Below are 20,355 nucleotides of genomic sequence, written 5' to 3' on the forward strand. Positions count from 1 at the left end.
TAAAGTTCATTGAAAGCCATCCTTCTTTAAGCAATTACCAATTACCCCTGGAGGGGTGGCTGTGAAAATCACTTGATCAGGCAAAAGCCTTGCTTGGTCTTTTCAAGATTTAAAGTTAATTCAGTGGCAGTTGGTCCTGCTGTCTTTACCCTCCAGAGAGAAGTATAGAATTTTGGAACTGTGAGCATTTATTGTGAGACCACAAAACAAGCTCCTTTGGGACACTCTTTTCCCCTCTGGCTAAGTGCTCCTGAAAGAGGAAACATCTAGGTGGGTGGAGACGGGATCAGCCCCCCACCCCCCCCACCCTCCTTCCCCTCTTAGCAATCTGTCCTGATCAGGAAGAGACATGCCCCCAGAATGCTTGAAGTCGGGGAGGATAAGGCATGCTTTATGTGCAGCATGTGGCCCCCGTCCTGAGGCCCCTGCGGAGGGAGAAGGGGCTTCTGTTGAGACAAAGGTCACATGCCTTAGGAAATATCTCCCCGAGAAAGCCCGGAGGCCCAGGGTCCTGGCCGGATCCCACGGAGTCCCCGCAGGAGGGCAGGTGGGCGGGGCCTTCCGCTGACGTCATGTGGGAGCCGCCCAGTCAGCACTCTTGGGGGCCTTGCACGTGTGCACGTCCAGGGCCTCCAGACAGTCCTGACAGCGCACGGCACAGCACCAGTGGAACTTACACTCGCACTTGGTCATCCGGGTGACGCGCGAGGTGTCGTAGCCTCTCCCGCAGCACATGACTTCGCAGCTGTCCATGCCGCGGGAAGTCAGGTTGCACACGCGGCCTGCTGTCCCTGGGGAGCCTGGAAGACAAGCGGGGGAGGGGACACTGAGAAGGTGTGGGCCGAATACGGTGGGCCTCAGGTAGGCGCCCGGCCCCTCGTCACCACGGCCTGGGGCTGAGCCACCTGTTCTGGGGCCCAGGCAGGGTCTGTCGGCCCCAGGCACCGGCCCCAGCGAGTGTAGCCGTGCCCACAGGGCCAAGTCCAGGAAAGATGGATGTGAAACTTTGGACCTGCTGTGGGCAACTTAACTCTAGTGCTCCCACTTCTGAGCTGGATAAACGTTTCCGTTTACCCCTACCCAGCCTTGCATTGGTGGATCACTGAGTGGGCAAGGCCAGCTCAGAACCGAAGAAGGATCTGTCCTAGCTCCCTCTCACCGGCCCTCAAACCACATCAAGGAAGCAGTGACCCACGTTAGGGCTCTCAGAATTTGTCAGGGTGTGGAACCCTCAAAGGGAGGGGATTCTGTCTCCCCAGACCTGACTACGCTGCCTTACTAGAAAGAGGCGGGAACTCTGGCGGCTGAAGGGGAGCTGTGGGCATCGTTTGTGTAAGACCTGGAGGAGCAAGCGCTGCCGTCCGGTGGGCCATCTAGATGTGTGTGAGGCTCCTGGTCGAAGCCAGGATGCTAAGCCTTCAGTGAACAGAACTGGCATAAAAACCTGTTAGGAACTACCAGTGGAATATTGTCTTAGTTACTTGAGGTGAGGTTTCTTAAATGGCAATTCATTTTTATGTATTTGTGTCTGAAAAAGACTCAAAGATAAGATGTCTCTTGATGTGTCCTATTCCTGGGGAATTCTTATAAAAGAATTCTTTTATAAGAGCATTATCAGACGATTGCTCAACTCACAAGGATCCTTTCTGCTTCTTTCTCCCCCACAGAAACGGGCATTTGGCTGCCATGTTGAACAACATCACCTGCTCTGCTGGTGGCAGGTGATTGGGCCAAGCGTGGGGACCTGGCTTGTGCTAGCCGAGCAGGTAAATTTCCCTGGGGACTGGTGGGTTTGCTGGAGCTAGGCGGTCGCACCAAATACACATTCAGTAGCCAGCCACGGGCAGCCGTACACCATGACGACGTATGGGGGCCAGTGGTCTACAGAGAGATGATGACAATGAGGCAGATGTACAGAGACAGAGAGGACAAGACGTGGAAAGAGGATGCTGCCCAGATCCTGGACTATCTTCCTGGAGCTGCTTCCATTTCTCCCTGAGGCCTGGCTGCATTCCAAACTTTGGGCTCCTAGAGGTTCTGTATCCTTATGAAAAATTTCCCCTTTCAGCTTAAACCACTCCATCTTCTATTGCTTGCAATCAACAATTCTAAATAATTGACAAACCGAGAGAAGCTAAGCTCCTTATTAAAAAAAAAAAAAAAGGATGTCAGGATGAAAAAGACAGTGACTTCATTCATTTTCAGTTCCTCTATCATTTAACAAGGAATTTCTCCTGCTTTATAACTCCTGGCCTGCCTCGTGACTCTCTCTTTGTTTATCACAATCCAACTGTGTTCCAATTATCTACATAAATGTCATGTTGCCCTGCCTGTCAAGAATGACCCGGGAAGCAGCCAGGTTCCAGCAGGGTGTGGGGTGGAGAAGAGGAGAGGGGTGGGCAGAACTCGTTCTGTGTGATCAGGCCACTGACAGCAGGAAGGCAGGCAGGGGATTTCATGATGACAGGAAGGATGGCAAAGGGCTGGGGTCAGGGGGGACAGGGGGGCCAGCCAGGGATGGCCAGGAGCCTCTCTCGTGCTGAAGAAGCACCCAGCTAGAAGAGGCAGCAGCTGGGGCTAGGTTCAGGGCGACGGTCAGGACAGTGCTCAGAATTACTAACTGGACAAGAAGGACGCACTGCCAAATGCCGCCTCTTAACAGCATGCCTGTTATTTCATTCAGCAAACATCTAATGAATACAGACATGTAAGACACCGTGCCGGCTGCATAGAGTTTTGGGTAGTGGTGGTGGAGAAATAAAATAATTAGAATTCACTTCCTCTTCTCTGAGAACTCATACTATAATGAAGAGATTAATATGTAAAGAGATACCTCCACTACTTCTAGGTAACTGTTCCATTTGCTGAAGACCTGCTGTAACCTCCAGGAGAGATTTTGCAAAGCACCACTGCAGACAAAGCTCATGATGGTAGAATGAGGTTATTTAGAGCTTGGACACATCAGGGTTCAAGTCCTAGCTTTTGCCATCTATCAGCTGGGTGGCCTTGGGCATGCCATTAGGTCTCATTAATCTCATTATGCGTCAGTTTCTTCCCTTGCTGAACTGGGATAAAAACGGAGTTCCTTCCTCACAGGGCTGCGGTGAGGTGGGGAGGAGATCCTGCATGAAAAGCACCTGGCAAATAAGGGCTCAGTTAATGTTACCCTTCCATTCACTTAGCCTGTGTTTATTGAGTGCCTAAATGTGTTAGGCACAGTTGTGGGAGCTTGGGATATATCAGAACAAAATAAAGATCCTGCCCTGAGGAGCTTATGCTCTAGAGGGAGTGAGCCAAATATATAGTAATGATAATGAGTGCTATTAATATCGATAGCAGCAAACAGGATCAGAAAGGAGCTGTTAACAGCCCAGTTTTACAGAGGTGGCTTCGGAGATAGGACAGAGAGGGTAAGTAGATCTGGAGGCAGAAGGGGGTGAAGGGCGTCCTAGGTAAGAGAGAACCTCCCAGCAGACCCCCCGGTGCGTGTTCGTGGGACCGCAGAGCCAGTGTGGCCACTGCGCAGGCGGGGGCGGGCCAAGAGCCCGGAAAGGGAGCCGGGCACGGGATTAGGGCCTTCCTGCCTTGCTACAGTTTGGGGTTTTATCCCATGGGCAGTGGCGAGCCTGTCCAGATTTGTTAGCAGTGGAAACCCTGTCGGAATGGGGCAGGGAGGTATCCTTGAGGCAGCTGGATTCGTCCAGGCAGGCGATACTGAGCGTAGGACAAATATGTGACTGGCGAAAGGGGGAGAATCACTAGGACTTGGGGACTCACTGAATTGGGGGGAGGGGGTCAAGGAGGAAAAGACTGAAAACAGTGCACTTGGCTCAACACGAAGGAGGTAAGGGGTGCCCTCTGATGAGAGCTGCTTCAGCAGAACCACAGGACGGAGCCGCGATCGTGGAGTGAATGGGGGGCGAGGGCAGACGGACATGGAGTGTGGCCAGTTTTCAAGAAACTTGGTGGCAAAGCGCACGAAAGAGCATGGCTGCAAGGAGTGATGAGCCCGAGGTGGGACTTTAAGGTTATTTTAAGCTGTGAAGTTTATGGGTGGTTTGTTTTGCGGTAGTAGACACTTGACACAATTCGGAAGGTTCTAATTACATAAAGTACAAAAGTGGGAAAACCCAGTCTATGTTATTAGAAGTCAGGGTAGTGATTTCCCTTGGTGAATAGTGAGAAGGGGCATGAGGGAGGCTTCTGGAATACCAGTCCTCTTCAGGTCTTGGTCTGGGCCTAGATTATATGGGTGTGTTCATTTTGAGACCATTCCCTGAGCTATACACGTGGCGTGCAATTCTCTGTACGTGCTTCACGTTCCAGTAACGAGGAGAAGAAGGAGGCCAGATACACAAAGCCAGGAAACCAGCAAAACCCTGATATGTGAGCAGCATAAAGAAAAGTGTGTAACCTGGCTGGAATGAAGCATTCAAAGGGGAGCGTGGCAGGAGGTGAGGCGGAGAGGTGGGCAGAAGCCAAGACGTGGAAGGCCTTGTGGGACAGGTAAGGGCATTGAAACTTTAACCCAAGGACAACGGAGTGCTCCTGAGAGTTTTTACCCAAAGTGGGGCATGATGGATTTACATTCCGAAGGCTCGCTGTGGGTGCTGGGGTCAGATGGACTGAAGGGGGCCAGGGTAAAGGCAAGGAGCCAAGTTAGAGAGCGGTGAAGTGCCCTGCACAGGGCACAGGGTGACAGGGACAAGGACAGTGGCAGCGGGGGTGGGAGAGGTTAAAGGGGCAGGGGATGTGGAGGAGGCAGGACGGGCAGGGAACGGAGGGTGAGGGTCAGGAAGCGCTCCCAGGCTCCTGGCTCAAGGGACTGGATTTATGCGGGTGAACTTCCTTGGGGTGGGACACCTGGGGAGGGGCAGGCTTTGAGCCAAGATCCTGAGTTTTGTTTTCAACATGTTGACTTTGTTGTGACAGTGGGTCATCCAGGTAGAAATGTTCACTGAGGATACTCTTTGGGACTCAGGAGAGAGGTCAGCATGAGGATGCAGAGTGGGAAGTCTTTACGTCAGAGGTGGCCCCTGGAGCCATAGTGCAAAGGAGACCCCCAGGGTGTGAAAAGCAGTGTCACCTGCCACACTAGAGGCCGCTCTGAATTTTCACCTTGTGTTTTGTCCATAAGCCCTGCCCACCCATAAGCATTCCTCACTTCCACCAATATGCATTCATTAAAATATGAATACATGCAATTGGAATTTTCTCTCCCCCTTGGTGCTGTGAGGTGGAGGGAGGGTGTCGCTAGGACAGGGAGGTGAAGAGTGTCATTCCCGAATCACCCTGTGGGCTATTGACCGACATCGAACTTGGTTACAGAATGCCCGAGAACACTGCTCATCTGAACATACCACTCTCCACTGGGCAGACAAACGGGGTGTAATGAGGGCCCAGAAGAAGGAGGATGAGAGGGGTTTTTGAAGGTTGAGAGCCAGTGATAAGAGAACAGTGGTGAGGTCACAGCCTGGAGGAGGAATGCCCCCCTTCCGAGGACCCCAGGCTCCCAGGAAAGTGCCAGCCGAGAGGTGCACAGCGGACTCTGTCGTCTGGGGAGAGGGCGAGGCTACCGGACCATGGACTATAAATTGGCCCTTACTTTGGGGTTTGGATCTAATTAGATTTAATGACACACTGTAGAGCAGGAGGGCAATTTTGACACTTGCTGTCATTTGAGCAGAATATAGAGCCATTTCATCAAAACCCTGAAAAGAACATTTCTAGGGTGCAGAATCTATACAAAATTTGCTCTCATTGCTTTCCTTTAGCGGAATTATAATAAGGCCCATTATTAATGACAGCAGAAGGGCTCTACTGTCTTAGGGGCCTCCCACTGTCCTTTCCAAAACAGAAGGCATCACCATTCTTCTTAAAATAAGAGATAAGAAGCAAGACTATAAATGTGTGTGTGTGTGTGTGTGTGTGTGTGTGAGTGAGCATTTTGTGAAAGGGACCCTCTGAGTTTTAGGATCTTCCTTCTTGTTCTAAATATTTGAGATACACACTTTTAGATCTTTTATTCCCCCCAATACTATACCAATTCATTAGCTAATGAGTAACTCCTCCCTGCCTGGGCCACAGCAGGAACCGCCAGGTTAATAAAGCCCCACCTGTCAGCCCGAAGCCCCTGCCCCCTTGCCTTTTCCCTCACTGCCCCTCGTTCTTCTTCCTTCCTCCCCCTCTGCCTTCTTTTCCATCCTCTATCTCTTCTTTCTGTTCATAATTGGGGTCAATATTTGTGGGGCACTGACAGGGGCTAGGCCCTGTGAGAAGCATTTTGCCTGTATTATCTCATTTCATTCTTGTAAGCTTAGAAAGTAGGTTCTGTTGTCACCAGTTTGGAAATGAGGGAAGGGAGGAGGGTGAGTAACTCGCTCATGATCACACAGCTAGCAGGTGGCAGGTCGGGACTTGAAGCCAGGCTTGTGTGAGTCCAGAGCTCAAGCTCTTGACCATTGTGACATCTGGCAGAGAGCTCCATCCCACAGCCCTGCCAGATCCCAGGGAGCAGAGCGTTAGCATCCTTCCTGCTCTCTCCTTCACTGTTTTATCAAGTGAAGAACTTGCAAAGGTCCTGACGTGTAACCGTTTTGGAAGGGACTTTTTCTCCAGCATATGCTATGCTATAGACAACGAGGACACCTACAGTTACATGAGAATGTGAAAGGCTGGTTAGCATGGTATTAGCAGCTTACCCTGCTCTGTTCCTGTACTGATGGTCCCCTTGAACTCCTGTTCAACTACTTTCTTTGCAACACCAACATGCACACCTCCAAAACCGTTACGTGTCCTCAAGGTGGTTTTAATTTATGTCACTGGTGGGGCCATGGCTGAAAACATTGGGAAGAACTCATGCTAAGCAGAACTTTCTGGTTCAGGAAAGCCAATAGCACCAATTTGCATTTCACCCAAAATAGCATGTCTTACCATGATCACTCACTTAAGTCTCCCCCGGACTTTTCTTTCAGATTCGCTAAGATATTTCCAAAACCCAAATTGATCTTTATAGGTCAAATATTTGCATCATACAGTATCTACAAAAGCATATGTGGCTGGCTTTAAAATACTCCAAAGGAAATCTTAAAAATATTTTGAGTAATGGTCCTATCATTAGTTTCCCAAAGTGATATGGTAAGAGGATAAACACTTATTTAGATGCTTCACATTTATTTATTTTAAAAATCCTTCATAGTGATTTATAATGTTATCTCCTACTGCACTTTGATTTACTCAGTTTACTTAGAAAGGTTGCAAGTCAGAAGCTCTTTTTCCTGACTTCCCTTACGTTTAGGTTTGTGAAATGTGGCCTGATGTGTGGCGTGCCAGGGTACGGATCCCAGTTCCCGGACAGAGTGTGGCAGACTCGGGCTCAGGGAGCCCAGCCCTTCTTCTGTCACCTTCATAGCACACTGTTAGGAGATTATCTGTTGAGACTCAGCGTCCATAAGATCCAGGCAGTCAGTGATGCCTGTGCCGTGGGAAGGTGTGAGTTCCTGCCAGATTCTCCTTTCTCCTCCCCGCAATGTTGTCCTCACCCTTCACAGAGCTCACATATGCATGGGGAAAAAGGAGGATGAAGAATTGGAATTTCTAAATCACGTAAGTTGGGACCATTGAACACACTTTTGGTGGGGCAGTGCCGCGGGAACTTTACAGAATCGAGCATCCCTCCCCTAGAGCTATCAAATGAATAATGGAGTCAGGGTTCCCAGTGCAAAAACATTTCTGTCTCCACCGACATGCATCTTCCTGACAGCAGAGGAGGACAAAGAGCTTTTGCTAATAGTTCCCAGACCCACACCTCTGGGACCTTGGAGGAAGGGCTCTCTCTTGTGCACTCTTTCTCTGTGGATGGGCCTGTGTCTTTGGAAATTCCTGCCACTCCAGGCTGACAGAAGCCCATATGTTGACCATTAGGACATAAAGCAAGATTCACTTAAGCCCGTCATCCAATCGGCTGTTTCTCCTCTGGTTGACTTACATGTTGTCATTAACGACACAGATTTATCGAGGGAAGAAAAGAATGTTAGAGCAAATGTTAGAGACGGCACATTCATCTACTCGCACGGCTTGCCCCTCGCGCAGTAAGGATTGCAAACCTAAACCTAGGAAAGACAGGATCTTCACTTCTCTCAGATGATTTTATTCAACGTTTTTATAATAACCAGGAAAAGCTTGACTGGCACGAGACAGCATGTCCCATTATTTTAGCAAATCCTGTCATGGAATTAAAGTTAAGGTCAGACTCTTCAAGGCTTTCCATGTCTGGCACACCTAGTCTACCCAAGTTTATTTCCCACAGCCCCCTACCTGTACCCCTCATGATCAGGCCAGCTCCTCACTGTCCCATTGAAGTGACTAGCTGTGTAGACTGTTCCCTTACAAGAGCTACTCTCATCTGCTGTCCTGGCCTTTCCTCACTCCACTGGATCAGAGGTCTTCACATTCTTCCAGATTCGGGCCTACTTCAGCGCCTTCCACAGAGCAATCCCTGTTTCTTCTCCTTGCCCACCTGACCCCCTTCCCAAGTCCTATAATGTGTGTCACGCAATAGAGCTCATATGCTGTTTCGAAATGTTTGATGATTTCTCATGCATCTTGTCTCCCCAAGGACAGAGGTTAGATCTTATATTTCTTCTATACACTGCATGGTGCTCAGCTGTCAACATATAAATTCCTGATTCATTAAATATTAAATTCAAAACAATTTCTTAAAAACGAGGATCCTTTCCTTGCCACAGGAGCGCATGCTTCCCCAGGGAGCGGTCACCGAGTCCTCAGGCACTGCGGTCAGGGTAAACTAGCTAACAGCCTGGTTTCTACTCAGATGATCTCACTTGATATATAGAGAACACATGCAGAAAATGCAGCGCATTTTTAGAAGATAGAGATTGAAAATAACAACCTAAGGGAGTCTGTGGCATCAAGTTCAGGTTCTGTGATTACAAACTTAGAGGGAAATTAATTAAAAGTTCACTAATTCATTTATGGAATCATGGGAACCTTGGGAATTTCTGGGTAAAACACACATCTTAAGACACCCAGAGAAGTTAATTTGTCCATGGCTACCTACTGAGTAATCACTAAAAATAGTAATAGGTAGCAACGGGTAACAACAAAGTCTGCTGATCCATAATATCAGGAATTATTAGGAATACAGGATTTGCAGAGATTTAAAGAAGCGATTGACCACACCAGCACGAAATAGGTTTCATGGGGAAAGCTTACATGAAGTAAGCAAATACATTACTTTAAAATACATGAACATCATTTTTTTGTTTGTAACATATTAATTTTTTCTATTGCAAAAAAGGACAGCGATTTGGTAAATTTTTTGTTGGTGCGAATTATGTCAAAGACTTCAAAAATAGGAAAATGAAAATTCTGTTTCCTTTTTTCTGAAATTTTCTTTTTTTCTGAAAAAAGTTTTGTTTTTCAGTTTTCACAAATTCAATCTGATTGCCACTGTCAATTCAAATTAGGGCCCTTTTCAGTGTATCCTAAAAGTTTAATAATTTTAGTACCTCTACGTTCTGATAGGTAAGGCAGACTTACAGATCATGCCTATAACATAAAGTAGTATTAGAAGTATTTTGCTTGCATTAACAACAAAATCAGATGAACTAATAAGTAGTCCGACACAGAGTAAAAGAACTGAGTATTTGGTGGCAACTAAAAGCCATTGATATACTCTCCTGCTGCATATGAGGGTTTTCTCTCTTCCAGGGAAATGGGCAGCCAGCAACATCTTAAGCTCTTTAAATGGTCCACTAATGCACTTGAACATGAGGGAAAATTCCATTTAACATTTCAGTTTAATGGGAATTTTCATAGGCTGTGTATTATCATCAGTGAAGAGTGAAGACATGCTTAATAATCACTTGTCAAAGAAACCAAGTTATCTTTAAGTTATGACACTGCACCAACATAACTAAGAATTCAGCTCATACGATGAGCATATTTTATGTTGTTTATAACTTGCCATTCAATTCAATTCAGCACGTTTATATGCTAGGTGCTGGGAATCCAGTGGTGAACAGACATAGTTCCTGCCATCATGGAATCAGAGTCCAGTGGGACAGACAGAGACCAAACAAATACGTAAATACACTAACTAAAACTCATGGTATGGCTGTGAGTCAAGGAACAAGGGAGGCTTTCTGAGCTAGATCCCTCATGCATTTTAGGAGGACCTGGTGATGGGCCAATATGCAAGTGAGAAAGAGTGTAGCAAATGACCTGCAGGTTTATGGCTGCCCAATGGAGTGGACGGGTCTGCTGTTTTCTGAGAAGAGGAAGCTTGGGGAAAAACAGGTTTCCGGAGTGGGACAAATCAAGAGTTCAGTTTTAACAGAAGCAGACTGATAATGATGTGAACAATGGAGAGGAGCCGTTAAGCAGCGGTAGGACCCAGATGAGGCCCGAGAAACAGTTAAAAGCCATCGTGAAGGAGGAGGCCCCCCAGGGAGAAGGTGCAGAAGCAGAAGGGAAGGGGACCCGGCTGGGCCCTGAAGATCTTCAAGATTTACAAGGAGAAGAAGAGAAACTAGCAACTGAAACTGGGGAAGACCAGCTAGCGGGGCAGGAGGAAAATGGGAAGGTTGTGTTGCAGGAAGGAGGGGCAGGCTAATTGTATTACCTGCCACTGAGAGTTTGAAAAGAGGGTCCTCTGGATAGTAACTAATATTAATTAGACAACATAATCAACAATTGCCTGTGAAAATGGTGATTTACAGACCTCACCAATACATTTTTCATTTCATTCTCTCCTGGTCTAGGTGTCTTGGTGCTTTTCAGATATCAATTCATGAATTTCTAAAATAAATCTCAATGCAGAAAGGGATGAATAACCTATTCTTTAATTTTCCAAGTGACACGTATATGGTAAGACCCTGTAATAGAGCGACAGAGTGAGGACTGAAACCCAGAAAGCGCCCCCTTCCTGTCCGGGCCTGAGGACCCCCCAGCACCTGGCCTGCATCCCATTGCCTGCCAACCACCCGGCTCATGTCCAGAGACCAGGAGGCCTTGGGAAGGCTGAGGGCAAGGACGGAGCCTGGCTTCCTCATCTTTGCATTCCAGAGGCTTATCTGTATGGTCTGACATACAGAAGGAGCTCAATAAATATTTGACCCATGAAGCAATGAGGGACCTTGGAGGTACTGTGGGAATTGTGCATTTAGTCTCAAAATAAGGTCCATCCATTCCTACTGGCTGACAAGCTGTTCCCTTGCTTTCAATCAGGTTACAATCACAGAACTTCAGCAAACCGGGTCACGCCATGGGGCATGTCTAGATTGGTGAATCTCTGTAAACCGTGGTTGGAATTGTGTTCCCAAGGGTTCCAAGCTGTTTGCCAAGTATGCTTTGTGTAGAGAAAACAGTGAGATGTTAGCGTGTCCTCCACTCACAGTCGGCAGCTGTCAGCCACGTGGTGGGCTTACAGCAAACAGCAGGTTCAGCAACTGTGGAACTCTGTTTTTTGAACTTGACTTCAAAAAGAGGTGGAGGGTCACCTGTTTCCTATAGTTGGAGAGGAGACCTCGGGGTGACCCCTGGCCCAGGTCAGGGTTTTACATCATAACGGGGGAAAGTGGCCTGTGACGAGGTGCATTCGGTCTCTGGAGAGGTCAGCGGCATGGCATTCCTTGAAGATGGACTATCTCTAACTGGAGAGCTTCTTTGATTTCCAGACGCCTGGGGCAATAACCGGAGTAGATAACCACACGACCACTAGAATATCCGTCTCAGAAAGCCGGGCTTCCCGGATGGAGCCTCCAGTGTGGCCTGCATAATGTCACATGCACAGCGTCACACTGCTGTGCGGACTTTTGGAATCGGAGGGGAGTCTTTATCGTTGAACACTCATTTTCCTCAACCGAAGCCTGGTGGAGAATGTCTGTTGTTGTTGTTGCCATAAGAATATCTTTCTTAATCGTTTTCGAGCTTGGGATTTCTTTTTAGCAACAGTGAAGGACATTAACACTCTTGCAGACTTGAAGGGCTTGTCATTGGAAGGGGCCTCAAGGCAGCCTGAACCAAACAGGAGGGAAGCTTGGGTCTGCCCACTTTCCACCTCCCCACTCTGTGGGCCCCTCCGCCCACTCTGTTCCGGTGTCCTCATGCTGCCTCTTTAGGGCACAGGTCTCCCCTCCCCAAATTTCAGGAAGTAAAGTGATATAGTGAGAAAAGTATGGACTTTTGTTTTGATTTTTATTTATTTTGTTTTATTTACCACTTACAGGCCACACAGTCTCGGGAAAGTTAAGCGTTTCTGAGCCTTAATTCCCTACTCTATTAATGGGGGTAATTGCTGTGCAGATTCAGAGAAAATGCCCAGAAGTTGTGTAGCAGGTGCCAGACTCTCAGAGGAACTCAGCCAACCTTCCTACTACCCTTCTTCCCCTGGGGTCTGGGTCTGTCCTCACCCAGGAGTACCCCAGGGTCTTGGCTCAGCCTCTGCATTTCTTGTCGAAATTCGCTCGCTATGCCTTTATCATTCTCTCAGGACTTCACTAAAGGCCTGGCTTGATCATGTCTGTCAAGCTAATTCCACTGAAAGCTTGGCTGGCTGAGATCTACTGCACTTATAGTGCAAGAGGGTCCCTGAAAATGCGGAGCTTCCCCATGGAGGAACATCCCTCTTGTACTGGGCAAGCCAGGGAGGGGAATATTTTTGGGTGCCACTTGTCTAGAACTCCTTAAATAAAGATTTTTTTTTCCTTCATAAGAGATCAGGTATTCCAAAGAATATAATGTTTCCTGGGATGTCTTCTTACCCAATACTTATGAAAAAATACTTATGAAAAACAATGTTGTAGGTCAGGGACTGCCTAAAACATCGATTTTCCACTTTAATGTGCTCAAGTTTGAAATGCAGACAGAATCTCAGCAACGATCCCCTGAAATTCTGATTTAATAGTTTTCTGAAGAGGCCCTCCCTTTGGAAAATAGTGGACTAGACCTTTTGCCTTCATCCATTCCATAAACCAGACTGACAAAACAAGCAGGCTCACTTCCGTCACATAATGAGTTACCTTGAACAAGAAGGAGGTGCTGGCTAGCAAGAGTGAAGTCAGTCAGCTACAGGTATCTATTACTTGGCAAGATTCAGTGTGCTCACTACCATTGCTTTTCCAGTGCTGACAAGTAGAAGGTACCCAATCATTTAAGTAAGAAATGTTTATGATATTTCTAAAAAGCGAAATAGAACAATATGGCCACAATAAAGCAGATTGGGTGGTGTGAGATGTCATTTAGGGAAAGGTTAGTGCCCATTTTAACAGAGAAAAAGAAGGAAAAATTATTTGCTTTAAATTTTACTGCCACATTCAGACCTATTTTAGAGCGTGGATACCTTTGAAGGTAACCCATTTCAAACACGTGGGAGTTCCATTTAGTAGAAAACAGGCCCTTCCTAAGGTTAGGCATGGTTCTAGTGAGGGGAAGAGAGTCTTTTCATGACGTGCTCACTCAGTGATGTGCACATGCTGGGGGCTTCTTTAATGTAGATTGACAGGACGCTAGCCATTCAACCCCCAACACCTTCCTTTCAGGACAAGGGAGCAGAGCTCAGAAAAGGAATGCCATTGTGAGTTACAGGCAGGAGTCTCCCCCTTCTCGATGGCCTCAGATTCTGTCACATCTCCCTGCCTCGGCAAACAGAGGTTAGAGGCTACTCCAGAATGATTCGGAACCACCCACTTCTACTACTTTTGGCCAACTTTCTAGAGTGCACATTACAGGAGTTTCTAGTAGAAAATGGCCAGGATAAACCCTCATCTTTAGAAGACCATAGGTCACACAGGCAAGCGCAATGCTCTCGGCCACTGTGTGAGTTGAAGCAGGCTTTCTCAGGGAATATCTGCATCTCATACGTGTGGCTAGGTATATGTGAATTCAAGTATGAACAATGAAAACTCTACTCTTTCAATAATTGGAACTTTTGCCTCCATGATAGCAAATACCCTGGATCATATTTTCACTAAAATAGTCACCTGATGGTCAACAGAATGAAAAAGAAAAGTTTATATGGATGACTTTGGCATTTTCTTAGGCTCAGCTATAAAAAGGACGTGAAGGATAGCTCAGGCAAGTTATGAATAATCTAGGAATCTTAATGGAAATCTGATCTAATACATTGGAACCAGCTATTTAAAAAAAAAAAAAAGAATAACAGGATGGCTCCTGGTTAATCAACACCATCAAAAACCAAGTTTACATCTTTTTAAGCTAAAAATGAGATAAACTAAAATGAGCCTAAAATAGAACAGAAATAAACTGAGAGTGAACAAATTATAAAACTTCCCTCAGAAAGTCAGCACCTGCCACAGGGTGCCTTGTAGCTGGTGCATCTAGAGACAGAGTAAAATGTTTAAAAGAATGGATGGTTCAAGTCCCTGCACTGCCTCTTAACCAACTGGGAGTTTTTAAGCAAATTCCATAACCTGTTTGTCAGAGCCTCATTTTTCTCTCCCATAAAATGGGATAATAACATACCCCTTTATAGATTCTTTGTGAGAGTCATTGACAGAATGCAGATCAAGTGCTAATGAATGGCAGGTACTGCAGATGTGTTTGCTATTTTAGGATCAAGAAACAGAATCGTGTTCTAATAACGGGAGGAGCAAAAGCAAAGTGTGGAAGAATAACTTAGTATCTGAATGAGGCGTCAGGGAATAGATTCAGAATCTCCTCTGTGGGGAAGACAAAGCAAGGTCTTTATTTCATTGGATACCTATGACGCAATTCAATGGTCATCAAGCATTTTAACTGTTCGCTTCACTGTGTGAACTGCTTCAATCCAAAAACCCAGGAAAGATGAGCTGGGGAAGCAGGTCCTCTTACATTTGAAATGAGCGTTTGGCTTCACGGAGTCTTTTCAGAGCTAGCTAGTGACAAGTTGTGGTGTCAGGGTCAGGTGTATGGGCCATGGGGTCAGATAACCAGATATCCATCCTCTCTAAGACCAGGGAGACCTTGAGCTAGTCCTTCACTTTTCTCATCCAGGTAATTGGGATGATGATGTCCAGGACTGCTTATCTGATCTCAAAAGCTAAGATGGGAATTTGGTTCGTCATTGGTGTTGATCAACCAGGAGCCACCCTCTTCCCAACCCCCTGACCCCTCCAGGAACTGGTTCCAATGCGCTGATGTCATTGGATGGCTCTGAGGATTAAATAAGACCATGTGTGCAATGATCTGAGCCCAGTACCTGGCACACAGGAGTCAATCCATTATAATTCCTAAAGTGACCATGATGTCATCATCCCCATGTCCTATCTGAGGAGCCTGAGGTTAAACGGCTAATGGCAGAGGAGAGCCAGACCTCTGGGACAATCCTGTATCAAAGTATAGGTTTCATGGTGATTTGGCTGAAACTTTGGCCTGACAGGTAGGATGACTTGTTAGAGGTCCCGAAGTCAGGAATGCAGCAGGGCACAGCATCTGGTCCTTTCGCTCAGTCCTTGTTAATCCATAGGCTGCATGTACAAACCCGCCTAAATGCTGTAAAGAACTCGCTCATCAAACCAGGAAGGAAATTCAACCGCTCAGGGACAAAGGAGAGGCTCTGGGCTTCTTGTGACTGACATTCCCTGGTAATTGTCCCTCTTGGTCAATCTAGTGTTAGGAGCTGGCTGCCGTCTGCACTGTCTTACTAGTTTCTTTGCAATTACTTTAGAACCAAAAACAAATTTAGAATTTAAATTCAAGGACGTTTTTCCTGATAATGAATTCCTTTGCTTTCTACTAAATCTGGGAAGTTGGCTCGAGCCAGAGTTGGCTGTGGGCTTTCTATCTCCTCCCATCCACTGAGACTTGTACTCATTCTTATTTTGTATGAGTCTTTGCAAAGACTGTGCTAAGCCTGGAGCTCAGTGCTGCCCAGGAGAGGTGAAAGGTGGAGAACAGCAGGTGCCTAAAACCATACTGGTGGAAACAGCTATGTTGAGGCTGATGGAGCTGCTCTTTGGGTGAGTTCAAGACAGATGAAGTGCTGTCTTCAAGGGAAGGGTGTGGCTTTAATAAACAAAATGCCTCTTACACAGCTCTCATCCACTGCCCACCAACAGCCAAGCCAGTGGGGATAAATTTTTGCTTTCTAGTATTTGGCAACTTCTCAGCCTATTGGAAAGAACGAGGGAGTGAGAAGTATGGCAGATCTCAAAACTGGCTAACTTTAAAGCCCAGGGTCCCTCCTCCATAGTCACAGAGGTGGGATTGGTAACGGAGAAGGCCCGTTGTATAGCTCTACTCCTCTTGGCTTCAGGATCACAGGAAAGATGCTGGATTGCTGTACAGAGTGTACATTAGCCCACGGATTAGAGTTTCATCCAGGCCGAAGAATTTGGCTAATCTGCCTGTTCTGATGCTTTGCCATGTACCTTCTTGGGTTCACCTTTCTCCAGAACCTGCACATTATCAACCCATTTCTCCAGTTGCTTAGGAAAGCTCTCTGCACACTTTAAATATGAATGATAAGAACATGAACGTTGAACCTGAAGGCAGCTGGCTGCACTTACATAATTGTCAGGCTGGGGGCCCCTGGGTGGCTCAGTCGGTTAAGCATCTGCCTTTGGCTCAGGTCATTGATCCCAGGGTTCTGGGATCGAGCCCCACATTGGGCTGTGTGTTCAGCAGGTAGTCTGCTTTCTCCCTCTGCCCCTCACCCTGCTCGTGTTTTCTCTCTCTCTCTCGAATAAATAAATAAATAAAATCTTTAAAAAAAAAAAAAAGAATTGTCAGGCTGAAAGCCCAGGACTGCGTTGAAGCTATGGAGTACTGATCGGTGAGAGAATGAGATACTGTGAATAAAGTGTTTCGAACTTACCTGCCTCTCGGTCCCTGATACAATAGTCTGGAGAATTCTCAAAATACACGAGGTCATTTTTTGTTGGCTTCTTAAACCTCTTGTTAGCCACAGTAAAACCAGTGCCATCCTGGTTCATGACGACCTGGATGGCCCCGTTGTACTTCCTCCAGAGGTAATCGCCCGTTTTTCTGAAGTCGGCCATGGCCAGCCAGCACGTCCGCAGAGTACACGAGCCACTCACGCCGTGACACTTGCATTCCTGTTTCAAGAACCGCTTTACCGCCTGCCGGGAGAGACGGGCAAGTTCAGTGCAAGCCGACGCAAGCCCCGGACCGGGGCTACCACTCCTCTTCCCACTGAGCGATCGAGAAGTGACTCTGATAACAGACGATCCTGGGGCTGAGGACTGGGAGATGTTGGGGGTCACTTCTGCCACACCGCACTACCACAATAGGTGGGGTCCCGGGGAGAATCAGGGATTGTGAACACTATTTGGCCATTGGTATAACAAAATCCTCACTAATTTGAATTGAATAGGGCACAGGGCCAGTCTGAAGAGTGAGAGAATAAATTAGAGGGTTTTTTCCTAAGTAAATATGGCTTTATTATATTAAAAATGTACAGTAATATTCAGGAATTGCTAAGCCTGCTTCTTTTGATAAGCCAATAATAGTGACTCTATTTCCATGTTCCAGGCATTGTGCTAATGCTTCCTACGCTCTATCTCGATGACCTTAATCTTCACAACAATCCTGTGCCCCATATTTATTTTGCAGATGATGGGGGAGCAAGTTTGAGGGAGGTTAAAGCACTTGCCCCAAGGGACATGGCTGGTCTAGGACAGAGCCAGGATATGCTGGAAGTCAGTTGATGACCCTGAGAATGCCATTCAATTTGGGATATTATCACTCAACTCTGACCAAATTATTCAGCTTAGATGACAGGGCCAAGCTTGCTCTTTTTGTGGGGAGGAAGCAAAGGTAAATGGGACCAGCCCATCTCAGCTGGCTCCCAGCACGGGCACCCCCTTTGTGTAGGCTATGAGTCTCAGGACAGGGAAGGGCTCTGGTGGGCCCTGGAACTGTCCAGGGACATTTCCGATTTGGCCTTGGGATTAGCCAGCACACCTGTGCCCGCCCCAACACAACTTTGTGAGGGTTACGGTGAGCCAGGGCCCATTTCTCCCTGGCTCAGCTAAGTGATAAGCATCCTCAGCACCCATGGTCCCCAGAGCCATCCTGAGGTACTGATCTTCCCACTTCACAAGTGAGGAACCTAGGGATCAGGGAAGTAAGATGACTGGCCCAAACTCCTAGGCCAAGATGTGGAATGGCAGATGCAAACCCAGACTCTAAAGTCTTTCCAACTCACAGGATGGATGAATAAATGGATTTCCTCACAATATTTTCTAAGAGCATGTTTTGTGATTACAAGCCTTCCTGTGTTCCCTTTCTCATATGATTCACTACTTTAACAATTGTCATCCCCTCACCAACAGTTAGAACTAATTTCTTGTTCAGTCAGTTTTCCAAATTATTATAATATTGAAAGAGCTTTTTGTTGCTCATGGGAGATCATGACTGATGATTAGGGGCTTCCTCCATCAGATATTCTAAGTGACACACAGAAGGGCCATGGGGGCGACCAGACCTTGGAGGTCTCACCAAAACCACGTCTTTGGTCCCTGGCTCAGTTGCAGATCAGAGGAGGAGAAACCACCTGCCTGCTGAGGGCTCCCACCCTCTCTGCTTGTATCCCCAAGACAGCACCTATCTGGGGTAGAAGACATAGGCAGAGGGGACAGTGAACCCCCTTGATGACGTTATCCAAGGTGGGACTATGAACAAAATTCTTAGGGTAACACATTGAGAGAACTATTTCTAAGAACTTGGATGTGGTAGATTCAACCCTGCTCTGCCCACTTTCTGAGATTCTGGTATAATTGGTCTGGGTGTGGGATGTGGGTAGGTGGTTCCAGCATGCATCCCAGGTGGAGCTCCCTGCAATACACTTGCTCACCCTCCCCCATGCACCCCCAAACACACACACACACACAGATACCAGTCTTCCAGGCCGCCTCACCCATGTCTCACCCAGGTAACTTTGCCCAAACCTGGTTTTGCCTCTTTACAAATTGTTTCTTTTCTAACCAAGTGTGCAAAAAGGTTCTTCATTCCAGAAAGTCAGTCCCAAACAAGTATTCTAGAGTGGAAGGATCCAAGACATGGTGGCTCTCCAGTTGTGAATTCACTCATACCCTTCCCAGGTTGGGCCTCAGCACCCTATGTTTCCTGTTCTGCCCCTCATGGTGGACTGTGCCCTGTTAGCATTTGAAACCTGTGCTCTTCAGCATAAGCCAGCCTTGAAGGGCAAGGACAGAGACGTGAGCAGGGGGGAATGTCATTAGTTTGGTCCTCCAGGTCACAGGGATCTGGGGATATTTAAGGGATGTCTTAGAATGAACTCTTTTTCTGGAACTACACTCCCCCATGTGCCTTCCTCCCCCTGTATCTTTATATTCCAGGGGTTTGGTATGAGGTTCCCTGGGTGACCTGGACAGCAGGCCTCCACCACAGACACAGCCCTAGAAGGAACACCTTGGCTCCCTTACGGCCCCATTTGGGTCCCACTTGTCCAGTTTTCTATCCTAAATTCACAACAGAGCCACAGAACTCACTCCATGCCAAGTGCTTGGGAACTGAATGCTCATTCTTCAAGACTTATTCCTTTTAAAGCTGGGTTATTTACTCATAAACAACACTCAGCTTTACAAATGACAGGAAATATTACTGCCCTCCCTTTGTAATGCTAAGTTTCCAGGTTGCAAACTTCAAAGTTAGTAAATATTTTAGATGACTAACTGAAGCATTTGCATAATAAAAATCCGATCTTAAAAATATATCTTATGACTCCTTATAAATACACATGGCATTGGGCCACACTGCTGATCATTATCATCACTGGCAACAGCCATTCCCCACTTCCTTCTTTGGTTTTGCTCGGGTGTTGGACAGCCACGTGCTTCAGAACTGGCCGGGCCTCTCTCTGGCCCAGAGCAGCCCAAATCAGCAATAGTAATCTCATTGTCCTGCTCCTGATTCAGCTGGGGCCAATACGATGTTAGGAATAATCTGCAGGGGGACTTGTGAGAAAAGATTTCTTCATGCTTTAAAAGAGACACACGAGGAGAAGCTTCTTTTCTCTGTCTCTGGTTTTTCTGCAGGAGCTCCCCTGGGACACGGGGCAGCCAACTCTGGACCAGCAACAAGCTGCTGATGGCTGGATCGAAGGATGGGAAGGACTCGGTTCTGGAGGATGTTGCTGAACTGCTTGAATGAATCCACCTTGGCTTGGCCCTGCCTCTGTACTTCTTGGGGTCCAAGATATTAAGTTTGTGCCCCCAGGGTCTATGACTTATAACTACAACTATTTCAACTGGAACCATGGTCAGTTGTTGATTGTGGGTTAATCACAGGCTCCATCTGACAGCTAACCTTGGGGGAAAGTGAGACCTCTGATGCTGGGTTTGCTCACAG

The 20,355-nt window shown here is 47.0% G+C and overlaps 1 protein-coding gene across 1 annotated transcript in view; it reads right to left on the reverse strand.

The window, feature by feature from the left end:
• Positions 1–345: 345 nt before the first annotated feature.
• The window catches only part of WNT2 (Wnt family member 2), a 41,902-nt gene continuing 21,892 nt past the window's right edge, over positions 346–20,355 (reverse strand). The window contains exons 4-5 of the mRNA XM_025873341.2: positions 16,838–17,102; positions 346–800 (exon numbers count right to left, since the gene is read on the reverse strand). Coding sequence (XP_025729126.1) covers positions 571–800; positions 16,838–17,102 — 495 coding nt within the window. The 3' untranslated portion in view covers positions 346–570. The remainder of the gene's footprint in view (positions 801–16,837; positions 17,103–20,355) is intronic.

This window comes from Callorhinus ursinus, unplaced genomic scaffold, assembly GCF_003265705.2.
Source record: "Callorhinus ursinus isolate GAN/ISIS: 27379988/994484 unplaced genomic scaffold, GSC_fseal_2.0 scaffold12, whole genome shotgun sequence".
Classification (NCBI taxonomy): Eukaryota; Metazoa; Chordata; class Mammalia; order Carnivora; family Otariidae; genus Callorhinus; species Callorhinus ursinus.